Source organism: Salmo salar, chromosome 29 (genome assembly GCF_965601325.2).
Source record: "Salmo salar chromosome 29, fSalSal1, whole genome shotgun sequence".
NCBI classification, from domain to species: domain Eukaryota; kingdom Metazoa; phylum Chordata; class Actinopteri; order Salmoniformes; family Salmonidae; genus Salmo; species Salmo salar.
The window spans coordinates 29,198,551-29,217,450 of record NC_138319.1 but is presented as its reverse complement, the minus strand read 5'-3'; the positions used below and the strand labels follow the sequence as shown (position 1 = coordinate 29,217,450).

The 18,900-nt window shown below is 41.7% G+C and overlaps 2 protein-coding genes across 3 annotated transcripts; both read right to left on the bottom strand.

Annotated features, from left to right (window-relative positions):
* Positions 1-93: 93 nt before the first annotated feature.
* Positions 94-3,028, bottom strand: rpl22l1 (ribosomal protein L22-like 1). The gene is given in 4 exon segments (NM_001141369.2): positions 94-394; positions 534-655; positions 850-963; positions 2,994-3,028. Coding segments are annotated over 4 exon segments (390 nt in total). The 5' UTR covers positions 3,003-3,028; the 3' UTR covers positions 94-249.
* Positions 3,029-7,604: 4,576 nt separating this feature from the next.
* Positions 7,605-17,866, bottom strand: LOC106590523 (eukaryotic translation initiation factor 5A-1). 2 transcript variants are annotated; one of them, XM_014181615.3, is made up of 5 exons: positions 17,715-17,866; positions 14,105-14,292; positions 13,185-13,289; positions 10,445-10,576; positions 7,605-10,353 (listed from the first exon to the last, which is right to left on the bottom strand). In XM_014181615.3, exons 2-5 carry the CDS (start codon positions 14,270-14,272, stop codon positions 10,285-10,287), a joined length of 474 nt encoding a protein of 157 aa, XP_014037090.1. In that variant the 5' UTR covers positions 14,273-14,292; positions 17,715-17,866; the 3' UTR covers positions 7,605-10,284. The 2 variants fall into 2 exon arrangements, with proteins under 2 accessions (XP_014037090.1, XP_014037089.1); XM_014181614.3 differs by lacking the exon at positions 17,715-17,866 and adding an exon at positions 16,938-16,957.
* Between the last annotated feature and the right edge of the window lie 1,034 nt (positions 17,867-18,900).

The following is an 18,900-nucleotide window of genomic DNA, read 5'->3' as shown; positions in this document are numbered from 1 at the left end:
ATCAGAAATTCTGTGACAATTATTCCGCACTGAAACTCATACTTCATTGAAAGTCATGCACCCACAAAATAAACAAGCAAAACACACCAGGGCTGTTTTGTTGACCTCATTTATTATCCTATCAAGACTCAAGACTCCATCCACTGAAAATTAGAAAGGTCTCTCACAAACGACTTTCCCTCACACGCAGGTGACACGTGTGTGGGACCGGCCAGTCTCCAGTCCGGGGCAGGTGTGCGGAGCTTGGTTCTACTCGTCATTGTCTGACTCCTCCTCTTCCTGGCTGATCTGGAAGTATCTCAGCTCATAGGTCTCCTTGTCTGACGCCACAACTCTCAACCAATCACGGAGGTTGTTCTTCTTCAGGTACTTCTTGGTCAGGTATTTCAGGTACCTGTGGACCAATGGGAGAGGATAATGAGTTTGACATCAAAGAAGGGGAGAAGAACACTTCAGACCTGTCCTAAAGGGTCAAACCTACTCCTGGTTAACAAGGCATGCTGAGTAGTAGACTACGGACACCAACAGCCCACCTCTTAGAGAACTGCTTCTGTGATGTGACGTTGATCTTGTTCTTCAGGCGGGCGATCTCAATTACATTAGCCAGATTTCCTGTCTTGCCGTTGACCTTTACCCTCTCTTTGAGGAATGTTTCCTGTTAGACAGAGCACAGTGACACTAGGGAAGAGAACCCTAGGGTTTGAGCTAGGGAATGGAACCCTAGTCCACACACAGAGTTAGGCAAACACAACACAATAATAAAGTATAATATCCCTAGCCTGTTTAATGATGAGGAGGAGCGCGGGCGGTAGCCCGGTGGTGTCAGGCGAAGCAGGGCCAGTAACTTACGAAGTTGGCCGAGTCCAGAATGCCGTCCTCCACAGGGTGGGTCAGGTCAAGGGTGAACTTCCAGGACACCCCCCTCTTGGTCCTCTTGACCACAGTCTGTTTCTTCTGCTTTAGCTAGGGAAAACAGCCATGGCATTCAGATCATAGAAATATAAAGGACAGGAATGATTCTAATGTGATTCTGATCGCCATGACAGGCATTCCTCAATCTAATGTTCCTCCCGATTCTAAACTAGAAGGCCTAGTATCTGCTGGTTTTTGGGTTTTCATTTCAATTAAGACCAAGACAACCAGGTGAGGGGAGTTCCTTACTAATTGGTGACCTTAATTCACCTTAAGTACGAGGAGCAAAATCCTGCAGACACTCACCCCGCCGTGGAATGAGAATAGCAAATTCCCCTTTATTATAAGGCACAGTGGATCTCATTCACACTGACCCTCAATCCAAAGTTAGATCAAATTTATTTATGCCATTGCAAGTGAAGAGGATCCCAAATGTATACTTATAAAGTAAACAAATATTTTAAATTGGGAAAACCTCTTGAATCTATGCTCGGAAATTACTTTAGAGCAGCGTTTCTCAAAATCAGTGCTGGGGTGGACCGAGGGCTGCACATTTTGGTTTTAGCCCTAGCACTACACAGCTGATTCAAATAATCAAAATGTGACAAAACTTGACGTTAATAAAACTCCCCAGGAAAACAGAAAAACTGTCTCAGAACCTCCCTGCAACCTAAAAATGTACATTCCCTAAACTGGCAAAATTTTTACTTCCGTTAACCGAACGGTTAAAAAAAAAAAAAAAAACTATTAAACGGTCATAAAACGTATGGCTTTGTTCCCAGAACCAATGGGAAACCAAAAATGTATGTTCCCACTACTTTCAAGGAAACAAATGTGCTAGCTGGGAAGGGTTTGGAACCTCACCCTGGTAATTTTACTGGTAAAGTCATGGGTATGCTCAAAATGGCTGTCAGTCCTGAATTGAATGGCATTTTTGTTCGATGGTTTGTACTTCTCATCACTCAGTAAACAGATAAAGCCCTTTCAAAATACAATCGCAGGAAATGTTTGGAAAGCAAATTACAACTGCGGAAAAGACATTTGCCAGTTGAAGTTACAACTTTTTTCTCAACAACTGACAAACGGCACTGCTTTTTCAAAGGCCTATCTTGAGACCATCACTGGTATGGTGAGAAGGCTACGCATATTCATGCTATCTTCATTGGGTGAGTCAGTACCACTGGAAAGTTGATTTAGTAGCCTATAATATTTATTTCCTCCTAATATTGTTCTTTTAACGACTGAGCCAATTGTGTGCTGCCCTATGGGACTCCCAATCATGGCCGGATGTGATGCAGCCTGGATTCGAACCAGGTACTGTAGTAACACCTCTTGCACTGAGATGCAGTGCCTTAGACCGCTGTGCCACTCGAGAGCCCAATTTGTGTGTCCCTTTTTACTGGCCCTGGGCCAGGTCAAGACCAAGGCCCAGATTCCCAAAAGCATTTTAAGGCAAAAAATGTTTTCTTAGAATAAGATCCTATGGTTCTAACAATTAATTTAGCCTAAAATGCTTTTGGGAATCTGGGCCTAGGTAGTTTTTCTGTTTGACAGTGTCAGATTAGCCACACTTGTGTAGTATTAGAAAAGTCTCCTGCCATGTAGGCCTAAATGAATTAGAAATGCTTGAAATGGGTTTTTAAAAAGGCCAAATTCGTCTAACCTCCATTTGTTTAAATAAAAAAACGCTTGATGAAACTGTATACCACTCGGCAAATCCGGTGATAGAATACATTATCACTTATCCGCACCCCCAACTCAAAACATCTTCACGCAGCTGTGCCTGTGTAGTGCTAAGCCAAAACGTGCACCCCTTTGGGGTCCCCAAGACAGAGTTTGGCAAACGCTGATTTACAGTAATGATAACTTTGAAGCTGAACACGTGTACTGCTAGCTAGCTAACCTTAAGCAAGCCTAGCTAGCTTAGCCTTGCTGCCAAATGAATGGCGAATAGTCCCTTGCTTTATTTAATCACATAACCCCAGAAATACATATTGATGTAAAGTGGTGCACATTTTGTTAAGTAAAAGTGAAATTAATAATGATAAGAAGGGTTTTTCTGGCGAGCTCTTTTCACGTACCGGTGCCATCTTGAGTGTGCGGAGTAGAAAGGAAGTTGCGTTAGTCGGGCGCGGTGTTCGTAACGTTGTTACGTAAGCACTTTGCCTAATTTGGTCATTGTTCAGGAATGGCATTTCAAATTGGAATTTGGGATATTGTACTGTAGACTGCAGTACACTGATGAATTAAATGAATGAAATACTATTCCCATACTTTCAATAAATCACTGGTGGTATATAGTTGTGAAATGAACTATTTTTCGGTAAGTTGCCTTTGAATGCTGTATGATAATTTTTTTTACTTTGCTTTGTATATCTTATGATAAATCTACTGTACTGCTATATTAGTTTGAAAAAATGGAGGGCTTCATTGGTTATTATTGGTTGTTCTTATGTTATGTTGATCCACGCCAAAGGCCATGTCGGGTCCAAAGAGCAGCCAGACAGCACCCACCCAGACCCAGCATGAGAGAGTGGTCAATCATTGACAGGTAGAAAAGCAGATTAGTTGATTTACTGATGTAATAGGTCTGTATTGTTGCTAATATGCTTACTGAGTAGCCTGACCACAAGCATGCATGAGTGACCAATAAGCTCACACACCTTATTTGATCTTTCTTTGATCAAAACCTTCTATATAGTGCCTATAGAAAGTCTCCCATTAATTTAACCTTTTCACATTGTTGCCTTACAAAGTGGGATAGAAATGTAAAGGGGCACTCAGGCAGTAGAAACAATAACAGAGGCCTCCCCAACCCTGGTTCGGTAAAAAGATGAGGGATAGGGCTGGAGAAATCTATTCACTCTCAAGTTCATATACAAAGCTATGGATGCAAGGATTGGCCGGCCATGATATCAAAATGATAGTTTTAACCATGTTGAGGCTATATAGTTTGTTTACATTTTCTTTGTTTACAAACATTGGAGTAAAACAAGCTTATATTTTGGGTTCTGATTGATTATGACAGTTGAACTATGCACAAGGCATATATTCTTAAAGAATCAATGGGAACATATAATTAATTTATAAGTCAAATTGATGTAGCAACTGCTGACTGCCACTTTGCATTTTGTTGTCATTGATCTACACAAAATACTCCATAATGTCAACATGAAAAGAACATTTTTTACAAATGTTTACATATTAACACAAATTGTAAACTAAAATAGCCGTTGCTTAAGTATTCACCCCCTTTTAGGCAAGACTAAATTTAGTTCAGAAATAAAATGTGGCTTAACAAATCACATAATCTGTGTAAAATAATAGAGGTTGACATGATTTTTGAATGACTACACCTTCCTCTGTCCCCCATACGTACATCTGTAAGGTCCCTCAGTCAAGTACCGAATTAGAACAATAACAAATCAGACATTGAATATCTCTTTAAGCATGGTCAAGTTAATAATTAATTTATTAAACTACCCAGACATATCAAAGATGCAGTCATCCTTCTGAACTGAGCTGCAGGACAGGAAAGAAACTGCATAGGAATGTCACCATGATGCCATTGGTGATTTTAAAACGGCTACAGAGTTCAATGGCTGTGATTGGAGAATTGAAGATGGATGAACAACATTGTAGACTCAAAAATAATGAGTGAAAAGAATAATACAAATATACTGAATTAAAATGTGCATATGTATGCAACAAGGCACTAAGGTAATACTGTAAAATGCAGGGTTGCAACTTTCCCTGGGACAGGGGAACAAAAAGTATTTATTCCCAGTGCTGACTTAATGTAACTCATGTAATGTAAGCTAATGCATTACATGTTTCATCCCCTCTCGCCTGAAGTTCTGCCTGAAGTGAATGAACTAGCTAGCTAGTAGCTACCACAACCAGTTCATCTCTAGCTATCTGTCAGTAGCAGTATTTTACAGCTGTAGTGTGTCTGGAAATGGTTTGTAGTCTTTGTTTTGTCTCATTTCAACAGAAGTAAATTAACACAGCTAGTTTTCGCCAGTTGATGTACCATTTGGAGTTAGACAAAAGTTGGATAACGTTAGCTAGCTCACTGACTTTAGCTATTATTTTGGCCTCAATCACAGTAGACCTGAATCAAATGATGAAACCAGCAGCCAATTGAAGACTGATATTCTGACATTTTTTGAAAGTGCAATGTCAGTTTTTATTAGTCAGTATAGCAATGTAATGTTATTGAGCTGTCAGTTTTCCTAGTTAATTCCCTACTTTTTTTTCATACTGACACAGTATAACAGCTGTACAGGCTTCACTGTCATGGTGCAGTCAGTACACAACACTATGGTCATCATGTCTTAGCAGGATCAGATGGTGACAGGTGTCCCAGCAGGGTAAGACAGCCAGGGAAGACGTTTACGGAGTTCAGGTGAATTTTTATATTATATCAACCAGTGAATGGATACAAAGTTTTATCTTAAGTTGATGGTAATTTCCATGATTAAACTATTGATTCTATTATTGGATAATATAATGTAGAAATGTACATCAAGGTAACTCTGTCATTCCTCATCTGAGCAGGATCAGATGGTGACAGGAGTCTCAGCCAGGAAAGACCCATCTGCGATGATGCTGAGGTGATCTGTTGCAGATGCAACACTATTCTCTATGTAGCAAACACTGGACAAGCCAGAAGCTTCAAAGACTGGAACTATTTTAAGGCAGTCTGACAAACCTCTACAGTTGATTTCCAAACTGTATCAAGGGTTGATGGAGGCTTTTCCTGATAAACCAAAATGTGAGGAAGAACTGGGAGACACTATTGATGATGATGAATGGATACAGATATGTTAGAATGCCCAGTCATGTTCATATCATCTCAGATATAAACTAATGCAGTTTAAGACCATTCATAGAACGTACTATAAGCCAGTGAAACTGAATATCATGAACTCAGAAATGTCATTCTTATGCTGGAGGTGTAAAACACAAAAGGGGACATATTTGCATATGTTATGCTCTTGTGAAGGCTAATACATTCTGACAAAGAGTATGTTATTTTCTCTCAGCATATCTACAGATTCTCCCTGTCTTTGGTTGCTTGGAAATGTTGATACTGGAGACTGTTATCAGAAGAAACTGTGTAACCTAGCATTTATAGCAGCTAAGAAATGTTGATACTGAAGACTATTATCAGAATAAACTGTAACCTAGCATTTATAGCAGCTAAGAAATGTTGATACTGAAGACTATTATCAGAAGAAACTGTGTAACCTAGCATTTATAGCAGCTAAGAAATGTTGATACTGAAGACTATTATCAGAAGAAACTGTGTAACCTAGCATTTATAGCAGCCAAGAAATGTTGATACTGAATACTATTATCAGAAGAAACTGTGTAACCTAGCATTTATAGCAGCTAAGAAATGGAGTGCCATTAATTGGAAGGTTGGCCATCCTCCCACAATGTCAAGTTATGTATCACTAGATTTGATTTATTACCAGATTTAAGGGTAACCTGGGTAACTTTCATAAGGTCTGGATGCCTTATACGGAATACTGTATGACAAAAGGAGCCTATATTGAAAACATGCCCACGTCAGCAAAGATACTTATACTGCACTAAAATAAAAACGCAACATGTAAAGTGTTGGTCTCATGTTTCATGAGCTGAAATAAAAGATCCCAGAAATGTTCCATATGCACAAAAAGCTTATCTCTCAATGTTGTGCACAAATGTTTACATCCCTGTTAGTAAGCATTTCTCCTTTGCCAAAATAATCCATCCGCCTGACAGGTGTGGCATATCAAGAAGCTGATTAAACAGCACGATCCTTACACAGGTGCACCTTGTGCTGGGAACAATAAAACACCACTCTAAAATGTGCAGTTTTGTCACAACACAATGCCACAGATATCTTAAGTTGAGAGAGTACAATTGGCTAAACTAATTCTGATTGGCTGGGCCTGGCTCACAAGTGGGTGGGCCTATTTGGTTGGAATATTTTATATCAAGGGTGGCAACCATCCACCAGGTTAGCTACTGGGTGTGCAGGCTTTTGTTCCAGCCCTGGTCTAACCACATTGTAGCCTAAACATCAGCTGATCAACAGGACCTTGATAAGCAGACTTGGGTGTTTCAGGGCTGGATCAAAAGCCAAACCTGCACACACACAAGTTATCCAGATGGAGGGTTTACCACGTGACTAAGTGCCTTGATCAAGGCACGCTGGCAGGAGGTGGTAGGTTTACATGGGATCAGACAAAACAGCTTTCCAGTGTCAATAATGCTTGACCTTTTTCATGTTGGCTATATTAAGTCAAGAACATTTGGTTAAAAGTCATGAAAAATGTGTATAAACTAAGTCTCTATATCATATCATTTGTGAATTTCAGTGAACATAGTCTAATGGACTGACTTGGAAGACAGCTCCTGCATTTATCTGTCAATCACTGGGTAAACCGTTTGGACGCTACCGACGTTTGTGAGAAGACAGATTTTTGGGATGTCTCATGGTCTGACAAACACCGCAGATACGGAAGGTCACCATTGGTGAAACACAGTCCATGCAACAACAAAAAACAACTCTTTAGTTTAGACAGATTGTGATCGGGACTTTTGTATTACGTAACTCAATTTCAAGTAACTCTAGGGGGTTAAGTTAGAATTTTTCTTCCACTTTAACATGATTTTTTTGTAGATTATTGACAAAATGACAATTAAAATACATTTTAATCCCACTTATAAGTACAAACAACTTACAATTTACATACACAAACGACTACATCTCCTCTGCCCCGACCAACACGCTCACACCCCCGTCCCTAATGCCTGCATTGTTTGCAATATGACCTGAAACGGCACCATTTTGTTTCTCTCTGTAACGCATTCACGTTCAATATTTAAATCATTAGATTTTTTCCCCCTCCATTGTGTTGATGACATAGCCGTGGCAATCACAAAATGAATGCACTGGGTCTTTTCTACTCTGTATTAGCAGACCGATACAGCCCGTTCCATTTCATCCCAAAGGAGTTCTATTAGGTTGAGGTCTGGGGACTGTGTTGTCAACTCAAGTAAACTGAACTCGCTGTCATGTTCCAGGCTTTGTTTTTCCACTCAGTTGTCCAGTGTTGGTGATGGCGTACCCACTGGAGACAGTTCTTGTTTTCAGCTGGTAGCAGTGGAACCCAGTGTCGTCGTCTGCTGTAATATCCCACCCGTGAAAAGGATCGACAAGTTGTGCGTTTCGAGATGCCGTTCTGCACAACACTGTTGTACTGCGCAGTTATGTTTGTGGGCCGCTTATTTGCCCATTATATAGAACAGTAAGTGCATGCCTTGATGCCTGCCTGCTTTATATAGCAAGCCATGGCCACATGACTCTCTGCAAGAGTGATCCATTTTCATGAACAGGGTGGTGTACTTAATAAACTGGCCTAAGTGTTTGTACTAGTTTAGTGTTAAGGCTGATCTGACTCATTGTCCTGGTTTCTGAGAGCCTTGATGCCCCCCACTCAAGCATGCAGATGAGTTGTGTATGAGATATGGATTGTTGTGTGACGAGAACGGAGTCTTCACACTGCAGTCAGGCATTCAGGAAGGGTGTGGCTCTAGCTGCCATATAGGCCCCTGCAGGGATAGGGCTTCATCTTGGCTCAAACCCAGCCAGTTTCACTCAGTCATTGAACCTCAGCTGAGCCCTGACCACTGGTGATATCTGCAGTGCTTTGCTACTGCAGCTTGCCGTGTAATCCCGGTCCGGGCATGAGACTGGAAGGACAGGAAGCAGTGGAGTGAGTGTACTTCACTGGGTATCAGGGTCCAGATTATCAAAAGTTATTGGGATAGGATGCATAGAACTAGAATGACTAGAACGGGGATCCCCATTCAAGTCAATGAGTCGTCTATTCTATTCATTCCATTACTATTCATCTAATCCTATAAGAACTTGTGAAAAACAGGTATCAAACGAAGGCTGTACAAGTGCTTCAAGACTGGTGTAGTGAACTGCCCTTAAGGCTGGGAGTGAAGAACTGATGAAGTGCAACTCAGTAGTGCAGAGGCTTCATCTCCTTTTCCAACTTCCACCATTCTGATTCATCAGACTTATTCTCTGACCAGTGCAGAGGGAGCTGAAGTCACGTTACCAATGTGTCAGTTGCCAGGGATCAAACTGATATACTATGCTGATATACTATGGTCCCAGGCAACTTGGACAGTGCAGAGTCCACAACCAAAGCTGAAACCTATCCATTCCTGTGTCATTATTTTCAACAGAATCCGGCATTGGTTGGACAGTGAAACATTCTAGTGTGAAGACAAACACAGAACCACCACCAAGAAAGCGTTTTTTCTATTTGTTTTAACTTTATTATTTTTTGCCATCTCCAGTCAGGTGACAAAGGCCTCGAGTGAACAAAATAAGTTTGCAACTCCACCCCCCCCCCCCCCCCGCCCCGATCGAGCCCCTCACACCTCACTGCAAAATGCCTTCCAGAACATTCTACGCTGCCACACCAACCAACGCCTCACTCTTTCCGACTATTATGGGATGCCCAGGGCGGGGCTAGGTTGCCATGGTGATAGGCAAGCGCACTGGGCCCTCCGGCTTTCTAAACAGACAGAGCGGCATTGACAAGAGAAAAATCACTGAAGTTTGGTTCCATATTTAGCATCTTTTCTCTAATGTTCTTTCTTCATATCGAAGTGTTTTGAAATGCTGGAGTGGGACTGTTAAGACTGCTTGTTAAGTGCTAGCCACCGGCGTTCCCACGGTTTGGGAGAAAAGCATCAGTTGTCTGATCAGCCAGAGCAGAGAGGCCATGCTGGGAAGCAGCAGTATGGCAGCCAGAGAGGGACAACCCTAACGTAGTTCAATGTCAGTAAAAGGGGCCCCAAGCCCCCCTCCTCCCACCATTCAAACAGCTCCCCCCTCCCTCTAAAAAGGCATCAGACGAGCTCAATTATAAGGAATATAAAAAAAAATATCATACAAAAAGCTGGATCCCATCATTATTTTAAACATTCAGGAATGTATGTGGCAAGACAAACATCTCGAAGGCAAAAATAAACAGGAATGAGGAAGAAGTCAAAAAAAGAATCTATATTTCACCAATAAGTACTTTTCTTTATATAGTAGATTATGTAGAACTAAACAAAACCTCAGTGATCCGGCAGAATGCCACCCAACACAGCGAGCGTGCCGCAGTAACGCTGGGACAGTCCGACAGCGTCGGAGAGAGAGAGAAACCAAAAAACAAAGGAGTAATCACAACAGAATGATTGAGGTTGTCTGTGAAGGCCGTCGCTTTGGTGACAGAAGAACCAATAAGAATACTAGAGACTGGTTGTGGGTGGAGTTTGTTGCCTGGGCAGGTCAGTCCTGTCTTTCTATTTGCCACCGGTCATCTGCTTAATGGCCACAGCACACTCCTCCCCCATAGCAGACAGCACAGAGACCTGCAGACAGATATGATTGGTTAAGGCTAAGACCACCACTAACCAAAACAAACTGGTCAAGCTTCACACACACACACACACACACACTCACCAGGATATCCTCTGAAGCGGCAAACTTCTGCTCGATCTCCTTTCCCAGGTCTGAATCAGGCACGCGCAGGTCCTCCCTCACGTCTCCATTGTCACCCATGAGGGACATGAACCCATCAGTGATGTTCAACAGCTGGAAACACAAACGCATGTTAAATCTTCAGTCGGACACATGAAGGCACATTCCAGGTAGTCTTCATTTTAGTCACCGTGCAGATCAGAAAGCGATGTGTGAGAGGTGAGCATGTTGGGAAGTGTGTGTGTTCATTTGTTTTGTTAGCCATCACATCAAGTGTGTGATCTAGTCACTGTGGTGTAATGGCCATCTCCAGGAGATCTCTGGGTCAAGAACCATTCACACTCACGCCACGGGTATTGGGTGCAGTGCTGAGTGATCGTCTTGCATTAGAAACAGTGCATTAACACAGGGGAACGCTCCAATGCCAACCAGTGTGAGCAAACAAACAATTTACAGTCACATTAAACGTGGAACAGCGTTAACTACTTTGCAGATATGAAAAAACAGAATCAAAATCTGTCAAATATTAAATTCCCAGTTTATGCTACAAAACCAACTTTATAAGAGGTTTTAAAAAAAGGATATATTTCACTCAACATTCCATGACTTACACTAAGGCATTGCTGGCAGAATAGATGGATGCAGTTCAATGCATGATTAATATAATTCACCAATACATTTCTGGGTAGTCCAGAACATATTGCTCAGGTTGTAAATCACAGCTGTCCTGGTAGAATGTTTGCTGCCTCTTCAGGATGCACGGTTTCAGTTTCCATGACTCAATATTTTGGACAGAAACTGATGAATGTAACTAAGGCTGGGAATGTCAATACAATAAAACTAGCAAGGGCAATGATCATAAGGCAGTCATAACGTGGCTAGCGTATCTATTTATGTAGCAAGCTAAACACAGAGCCTAACACTAGCTAGCTGCTAGGAGGATGTCATGTCATTGAGTGACTGACTTTCCCCCCCTGTATCATTTTTCGGTGGATATACACAGCTAGATATGCAGGTATCATTTGGTTAGTGAGCAACAACTTGAACAACTTATCAAGTTAGCATATCTTTCTCGTTGGCAAATTCACTCTGGCTATCAGCTCCGATACCAGCACAGTCCTCTTCGTGTTCCAGAGCGCAGAATAACTGATTCATTTACCAACGCGCAACACCAACTGAATATGACCGGTGTTAGTAAAGGTAGGCAAAAAAAGTCAGTCAAGAACAGATAACATGTAAACAGCCTAGCTAACCAGCTCTGCTACGGCAAGAAGAATGGTCAGAGTGAGGTGTTCTCTCATTTGTGTCTGGAAGTAGCTAGCTAACAAGCCAGTCAACTGTAGCCAGTTAGCTTGCCTGCAACCAAGCTGCAGAAGGACAAGTAAGCTACAATTCCCCATTGTTTATCAGCGCAAATTTGGACAGCCAACTAGCAGAAAGTTTGACAGGGTTTATGTAATGTTCCTTCGCTAGATTTTAGCTCATCTTGCTCTGGCTAGCATTAGTTGTTGATCTTGTTGTTGGTGTGCATAACAGAGAGAGAGCTTACCTTTTTATGGTTGCTTGATCATTAGGACTGTCATGTTCCCAAATGTAAGATGACTAAGGTGGTATTTACATAGTTGCAGAAATACATTCAAGTGTATTTTGTGGCTTTTGGTGAATGTGTTCTAATGTTGTGCTGTTGCAACTGCCTGTAAAAACACACAGTCCAGTTCAAGACAATGATGACAGGCCCAACTGCCTGTAAACACAGTCCAGTTCAAGACAATGATGACAGGCTTCTGTGGCAAATGGCTTGTTTGCATAAAGGTCTACTGTAGCTCTGGTTGGCTATGGTGCACCGGTCTGCATAGACTCCAGTACTGGACGAGACGGGCGCTTTAGGTTTTATTGGCTGCAGTGTCTTAATTGTTCAAATGCACGGCTGCTTTCCCATTCTATATTGCTATAGAATTTTCACAAATGCCTTAGTATACATAATTCTCAAACATTCTAATTTATCAAGATGACCATATCTAAGTGCTAGCTTGTCATTCTTCCTGGGGGTTTATGTGAACAGATTTTTTAAATACTTCATTTTGCTATAATGCTGTCAGTTCCACTTTAATATGTGATCAAATGTGTTTATATTAAGTACCGAGAACGAGTGAGAAGCACTGAGGCAGCCAACTGACCATACCTTAAAGGCTCTGCGTGGTCAATCCGGCGTCTGCATTGGCCGCGTAGCATTTACTGTGATACGGCCTCTGCAGAAGTCAGGGCATTCATACACCAACGCATTTCATCCTGCTTTGTGACATAGGTCTTCCCCCAGATAATGTAACCAACCGGAAAACAACTTCCCAATGTTTCAGCAACTACTTCAGAGCAGTACATCTCTGGACAAGGATGACAGCAGTTCTCACTAGTCCCCATACACACTGACCGGCTGAAAAACCATTGTGACCTGCCCAAATAGAGAACTACACAGGCAGTCTTCTGGGAGTTTCTAGCCTTATTATCCCAGACTGTGGTTGGATTGACACCAGACAGTGACTGCAGTGTTAAGTGGATTTGCTAGTCTCTAGAAGAGTAGTGTCCTGATAGAATTAGTCAAGTCCTTATTGAATTAGTAGGCAAGAGGTTAACTGGTATTCTAATTATGTGAGAACATGTTGGATAAGAGAACCCTTGTGGCATAGGAAAATCTTCACTGGGCAGGAAGGGAGCTCACACTGACCTGGAACTCATTCCTCTTGATGTGGGGCACGTCCATGTTGTGGGTGGAGGGGCACATGTCCTCATACTTCTTGTTGGTGAAGATGTCAATGCCCACCATGTTAACCTAAAGAGAGGACGGAGTTTTACTACACCACTAATAGCATTGTCATAACATGTTAAGCAAAACCTAATTTGATGAGTCAAAAGTTATGATTGGAGAATTCAGACAGCACTTATGGGTCAATTACTACAGATGTGGACAACGCATGTACTATTACATGTGCTAGCTACAGAACTCAACACTGTGTTTTATATCAAAATGTGGGTTGGACTACGCTGTCCATGAGACGAGAACAACAGGCTCTCGTGTTTGTCTATAAAGCACTTTGAATAAACTACCTTATCACTCATCAATATTAGAATTAGAATTCCTAAAACCAGGTCTCAAGCATGGATTACACTTGAGGCCCATGTGATTTCCACAGAGTTGGGTATGGCTGCCTTTTCCTGTTACGCTCCTTGCCTATGGAATAGCCTGCAGACTAAACTTAAACTTGACTCTTGTCCCCCTTGCCCATTAAGTATTTATTGGAGGATTTTTATATTGCTTGTAACTGTTTCGGGTAATGCAAGTTCTTGTGCTGTTAGGGGAATAACCTGTGTAAATGTAATAATCTGCTGCTGTATTTTTCTGTGATCATTTTGTTTGTCTTGTAGTTTCTTAATCATTGTACCTAAACTGTATGTGAATCATGTATACGCAGGGCCCAGCTGTAAAAAAAGACCTTGGTCTCGGTCTGTGTTCCTTGTTGAAATAAAGGTATAATAATAATGTACACCCAATGTCAGACCACCCAAATTCCCCAATACTGCGGGACATTTCCACCATGGGCATCCCTAGAGTGTGGTATTTGTATGCATGTCCAGTCAATCCCCTACCTTGGCGTGTCCGTGCTTTCCTGTCTTGGAGGTGGACATTTCCACGATCTTGCAAGGGCGTCCCTTCAACACCACATAGCCGTTCTTTCGCAGGGCAGAGCACTGCATAGGAATGGTGGCGGAGGCGCCAGACTCTCCGGTGGTGAAGTCAAGATCAGTGTCTGCCATGGTGCGATGGATTAGGGGCACTGCAGGGGAAGATGCATAGGTTAGAACAAGCAATTACAGCTACAGCAGTGCCAGTTGAATTCAATGATGCATGAATACTGATCAGAAAAGTCCAGAAACCCTGATTAAATAAGGAAAAACATCCCTGATCGAGCTACCGCACTGGCAATACATCCACTGGTCTGTACTGGAGAAATGTAACTTTTGACTATACAGTCCCAAAACTCAGTCCGCTCTTGACCTTCTGAAAGACATCACAACACTTAAAATACCAGAGAAATGACTCACGCATAGCTCAGCTCAAGAACAGCAAGTTCTAAAGGTGTAAAGGGCCAATGAGTGTTAACACGCACATTAATAATTCCATATTAAACTGATGGCAGTAGGCCGTGTATGGCAATTATTATGCAAACGCCTTACTCTGCGTATCTAAATCGGAGCACGGTCAGAATCTAAGTAAGCATACGCCGATTAAAAACCTGGTTTTGTGAGCAATATTCTGAAACATTAAGACATGTTAACAGCTTAAATCAGAGTTCCTGCAGTGTAGTTGATCTGCGTATGTGCAGCACCGATTAGACAGCATCATTACGGTTTGGTACACCAGAAGTAAACTGAACAAAAATAAAATGCAACAAATTAAAGATTTTACTGAGTTACAGTTCATGAGGAAATCAGCCAATTGAAATAAACACATTAGGCCTTAATCTATAGATTTCACATGACTGGGTATACAGATCTGCATCTGTTGGTCACAGATATTTTCTTAAATGGGCCTCAGGATCTCATCACGGTATTTCTGCGCATTCAAATTTCCATCAATAAAATGCAATCATGTTTGTTGTCCGTAGCTTAATCCTGCCCAAACCATAACTCCACGACATAAAACGTGGCCTGCAGTTGTGAGGCCGGATGGATATACTGCCAAATTCTCTAAAACAATGTTGGAGGTAGCTTATGGTAGAGAGATCATCATTAAATTATCTGGCAACAGCTCTGTTGGACATTCTTGCAGTCAGCATGCCAATTGCACACTCCCTCAATTTAAGACATCTGTGGCATTGTTGTGACAAGCCTGCACATTTTAGAGTGACCTTTTGTCTCCAACACAAGGTCCACCTTTGTATTGATCATGCTGTTTAATCAGCATCTTGATATGCCACATGGCAGGTGGATGGATTATCTTGACAAAAGTAGAAATGCTCACTAATGGGGATGTAAACAAATATGTGCCAAACATTTGTGAAAGCTTTTTGTACGGCTGGAAAATTTCTGGGATCTTTCATTTCAGCTCATGAAACCAACAATTTACACGTTACATTCATATTTTAGTTTAGTGTACATTTATTTCCAATGGAGTGTTGCGTTTGCCTTCGGAGCATTGTGTTGCAGAGGCAGTGTGTTCTGAGTGGTGCGCACATTGTATTCATCCAAAAAGTATGCAATCAAATAGTAAGCGTAGGCTAAACCGAAACAGTAGCAAAGGGTGATTGCTTAACTTTTGTTGCACACAGTCACAAAAAATGTTGGGTTACATAATGAAAAAAGTTCTGACAATTTATTACAAAGCATTTGATGCAATGACACTGTCGGTCTGCTTAAGGTGTTATGCACAAGTGAGTTATGAAAAATTGGAGGCATGCGTCTTAGAAATAGTTTACATACAAACTGTATATGTCCGAACTCAGAATCAAATTGGTTTCCCATAAACATGGCTGCTCTGGTAGAACGTTTATTTAGATTACTGATTTTCTGCATTTATCAAAGTTGATTGATTTGAGACATGTCCATGTAAACAGCCAGGATTCTTAGTTTTTGCAAAGCATGTTAAGTGAAATTACTTAGCATTTGGCTCCTGACCCTTTCAAATCGCATCCTCCTAAATATCATCGACTTCATGACTAAACTTTACAACACCCATCCATCCATGGCTAGTGGGGACTACGTCATAGCCAACATGTGGAGCTGGGGTGTCCAACTCATCACATGGAGGGCCTAGTGTCTGCTGGCTTTTCCCTTCAAGACCTAGACAACCAGTTGAGAGGAGTTCCTTAATCAGTGATCTTTTTTCATCAATCAAGTACGAGTAGCGAAAACCTGCATCCAATCGACCCTCCGTGGATTGAGTTTGACACACGTGATGTGGAGGATGAAGACGTGGGAATGGACGTCCCAGCACCAGTGGAAAGCTTGCAGACAATATTAAGGGTGACTCTTAACATAATTATTCGACAAATCAGACGAAAAGAGACGACCAGGGCCCGACCTCGTCTGGTTAAAGATCCCCACGCCCTGTCCACGTGTCCCAGTTTGGCCTGCGCCTTCACTCGGGAGGCAGAACCGGAGTTCGCCGCGCAATAAACCTGCCGCATCATAGTGCCCTGGTCAATAACGGAGAGGCCTGGCCCGGAACCGACCGGACAACATGTATTGCCCCTGTTGGCTAGACAACTTCCCCTGCGCTAACGTCAGCTAGCTAATGATAAACAAGTACCAGCGATACCGTTAAGCCAACTTCTGACAAGTTTGGCTAGGTTAGTAAAGAGGCTAACAAGATATTCGTCCAGGCCCGGCAACACGCTAGGTAACTAGTTAACCATGCCTGTTGATGAACAAGTTGGACGAATACACTAACACCGATTACGGATTATAAAGACATACATACCCATTTTGAGTGTTAAACTATTAAGCGACTCGTTGGTTTGTAAATAGAAGCGGTAACGTGTTATCCAACTGGCTAGCTAGATTGAAAGTGTTTAGCGTGCCGCTGTTAGCTAGAATGACTATTCCATGCTGTTGCCGGAAAGCTCATTTTGTCAACGTGCGGGTCATTTTAAGTAGTTGGCATTTAATCCATGCCAATGTAGATAACGTCCCCATATTTGTACAACGAACTTTCATTAAATGTAGCCAGTCAGCTACGACATGGCTAGCAAGCGTTAGTGATTAGGAACACATTGTTACCTAGCCAGTTAGCTAATGTTAGTTAGCGATTACCAAAACAATGTTTTGTCTAAACAAAAATGGTCATTTTCAGAAAGTTACAATTTCAGTAATTACACAACTACGCGCCTGTTAAGTCTCACGTCAAAGTACATTACAACATGGTTAGCTTTCCTAGCGGAGTTGTCAACATTTGGCTAGCTGGCTAGGCTAGTATGTCTAGCAAGACATGATGACTAACAACTTCCAACAAACGCGCGGAAGGCCTCATGCCTCTTTTTCATTAGAGCCGTGGATACAGAAACGTGAAACATGGGACCCACACCCTATCGCTGAGAGCACCTACACTCAGCAAACAAACTTCATTTCGACCTTTTCACTTCTCTTTCGACTACCAAAACCTAAAACGAATATGACCAGTCAAAAATAAACTGACATTAACTACTAAAAGTTGTATGTTTTGCCCCGTGAACAGTAGCACGCGCCATGCAACGCTTACCTTCCAGGAAAAAGAGGAACGGGACTGCGCAAGCGCGACCAATTTTACTGCGGCATCCGTAGGATCGTCACAAGTTACCACAGCCACAAATCATAAACCCCGCCTATTTATACATTTCTCCTAATGTGATTTTAAACCTAACACTAAACCTTCCAATTGGCTCATTCATCCCCCTTATTATCCCCTAGGTCGTTGCTGTAATTGAGAATGTTCACAGTTAAGTTCTGGTAAAATAAGTCAAATAACCACACTGCTAACGTTATGCCTAACCTCAAGACCGAAAAGCAAATGTTAGTTTTTCAGTCAGTTTTGACTGACTGCTATCAAGTGGAAACGCATGCCTATAGGGAGGGTTATTTATATGGTTTCCATTAAAGTGGTAGTCCAAAAAATTTGTCTCTAGTAGCCCCTAGCCCAATAATGGACTAAAGGTGCATAACTTTGCTCCTTATAGTCCAAGGATCTTACATGCTCTTTTAGAGACGAATCGGCTCTTACGGCCAAATACTCCATCTAAACGTGAATCGATTCTCAATTGCGGTACAATTCAAAAAAACACAAAGCCCTCTACTTTCATATCACATCAAAATAATTTCACAAATTAAAAATATACACTTACTGTACACTGTTCTAACGCAGTTGCAGCCAACAGTATTTGTTTTCAGTGACGACCCGCTTGCGGCGTCCTTCCATTCACACACAAGTGTTTGGAGACCAAGATAGCTAATTAGCAAGCCTTTAGTCCATGAGCCAGGGTGGTTCGGTCGTGCTCACTTGGGCCGACGAAGTCTCGTAGTGATTTTTTTTTTTTAACATATATGACCCTAGAGTTGGAAAATGTCTGAAAGCAGTGCAGCAATTGTAACTTTCTGTAGGTTAGGACTATTAATTTCATTTCTCCGATAGGTATTTTAGCCTATGACAAACAATGTCAGTACATAACACGTTATTGCTCACTTAAATCCGTTGGTCATATATAATTGGAAAGCTTAGAGTCACAGCTATCCATCAGACACGTTTTTGGAATTTTCAGGTCAAAAGGACTTTGACCTCTAGGATACATATCAAAATTACTTGTATAAACGGCTTTAAAAAAATTGAAACCTGATACATTTTAAACTTTGTTTGATAAGTGGTTCTGAAAGTCATGAAATTACCTTTCAAATTATATATAATATAACCAACT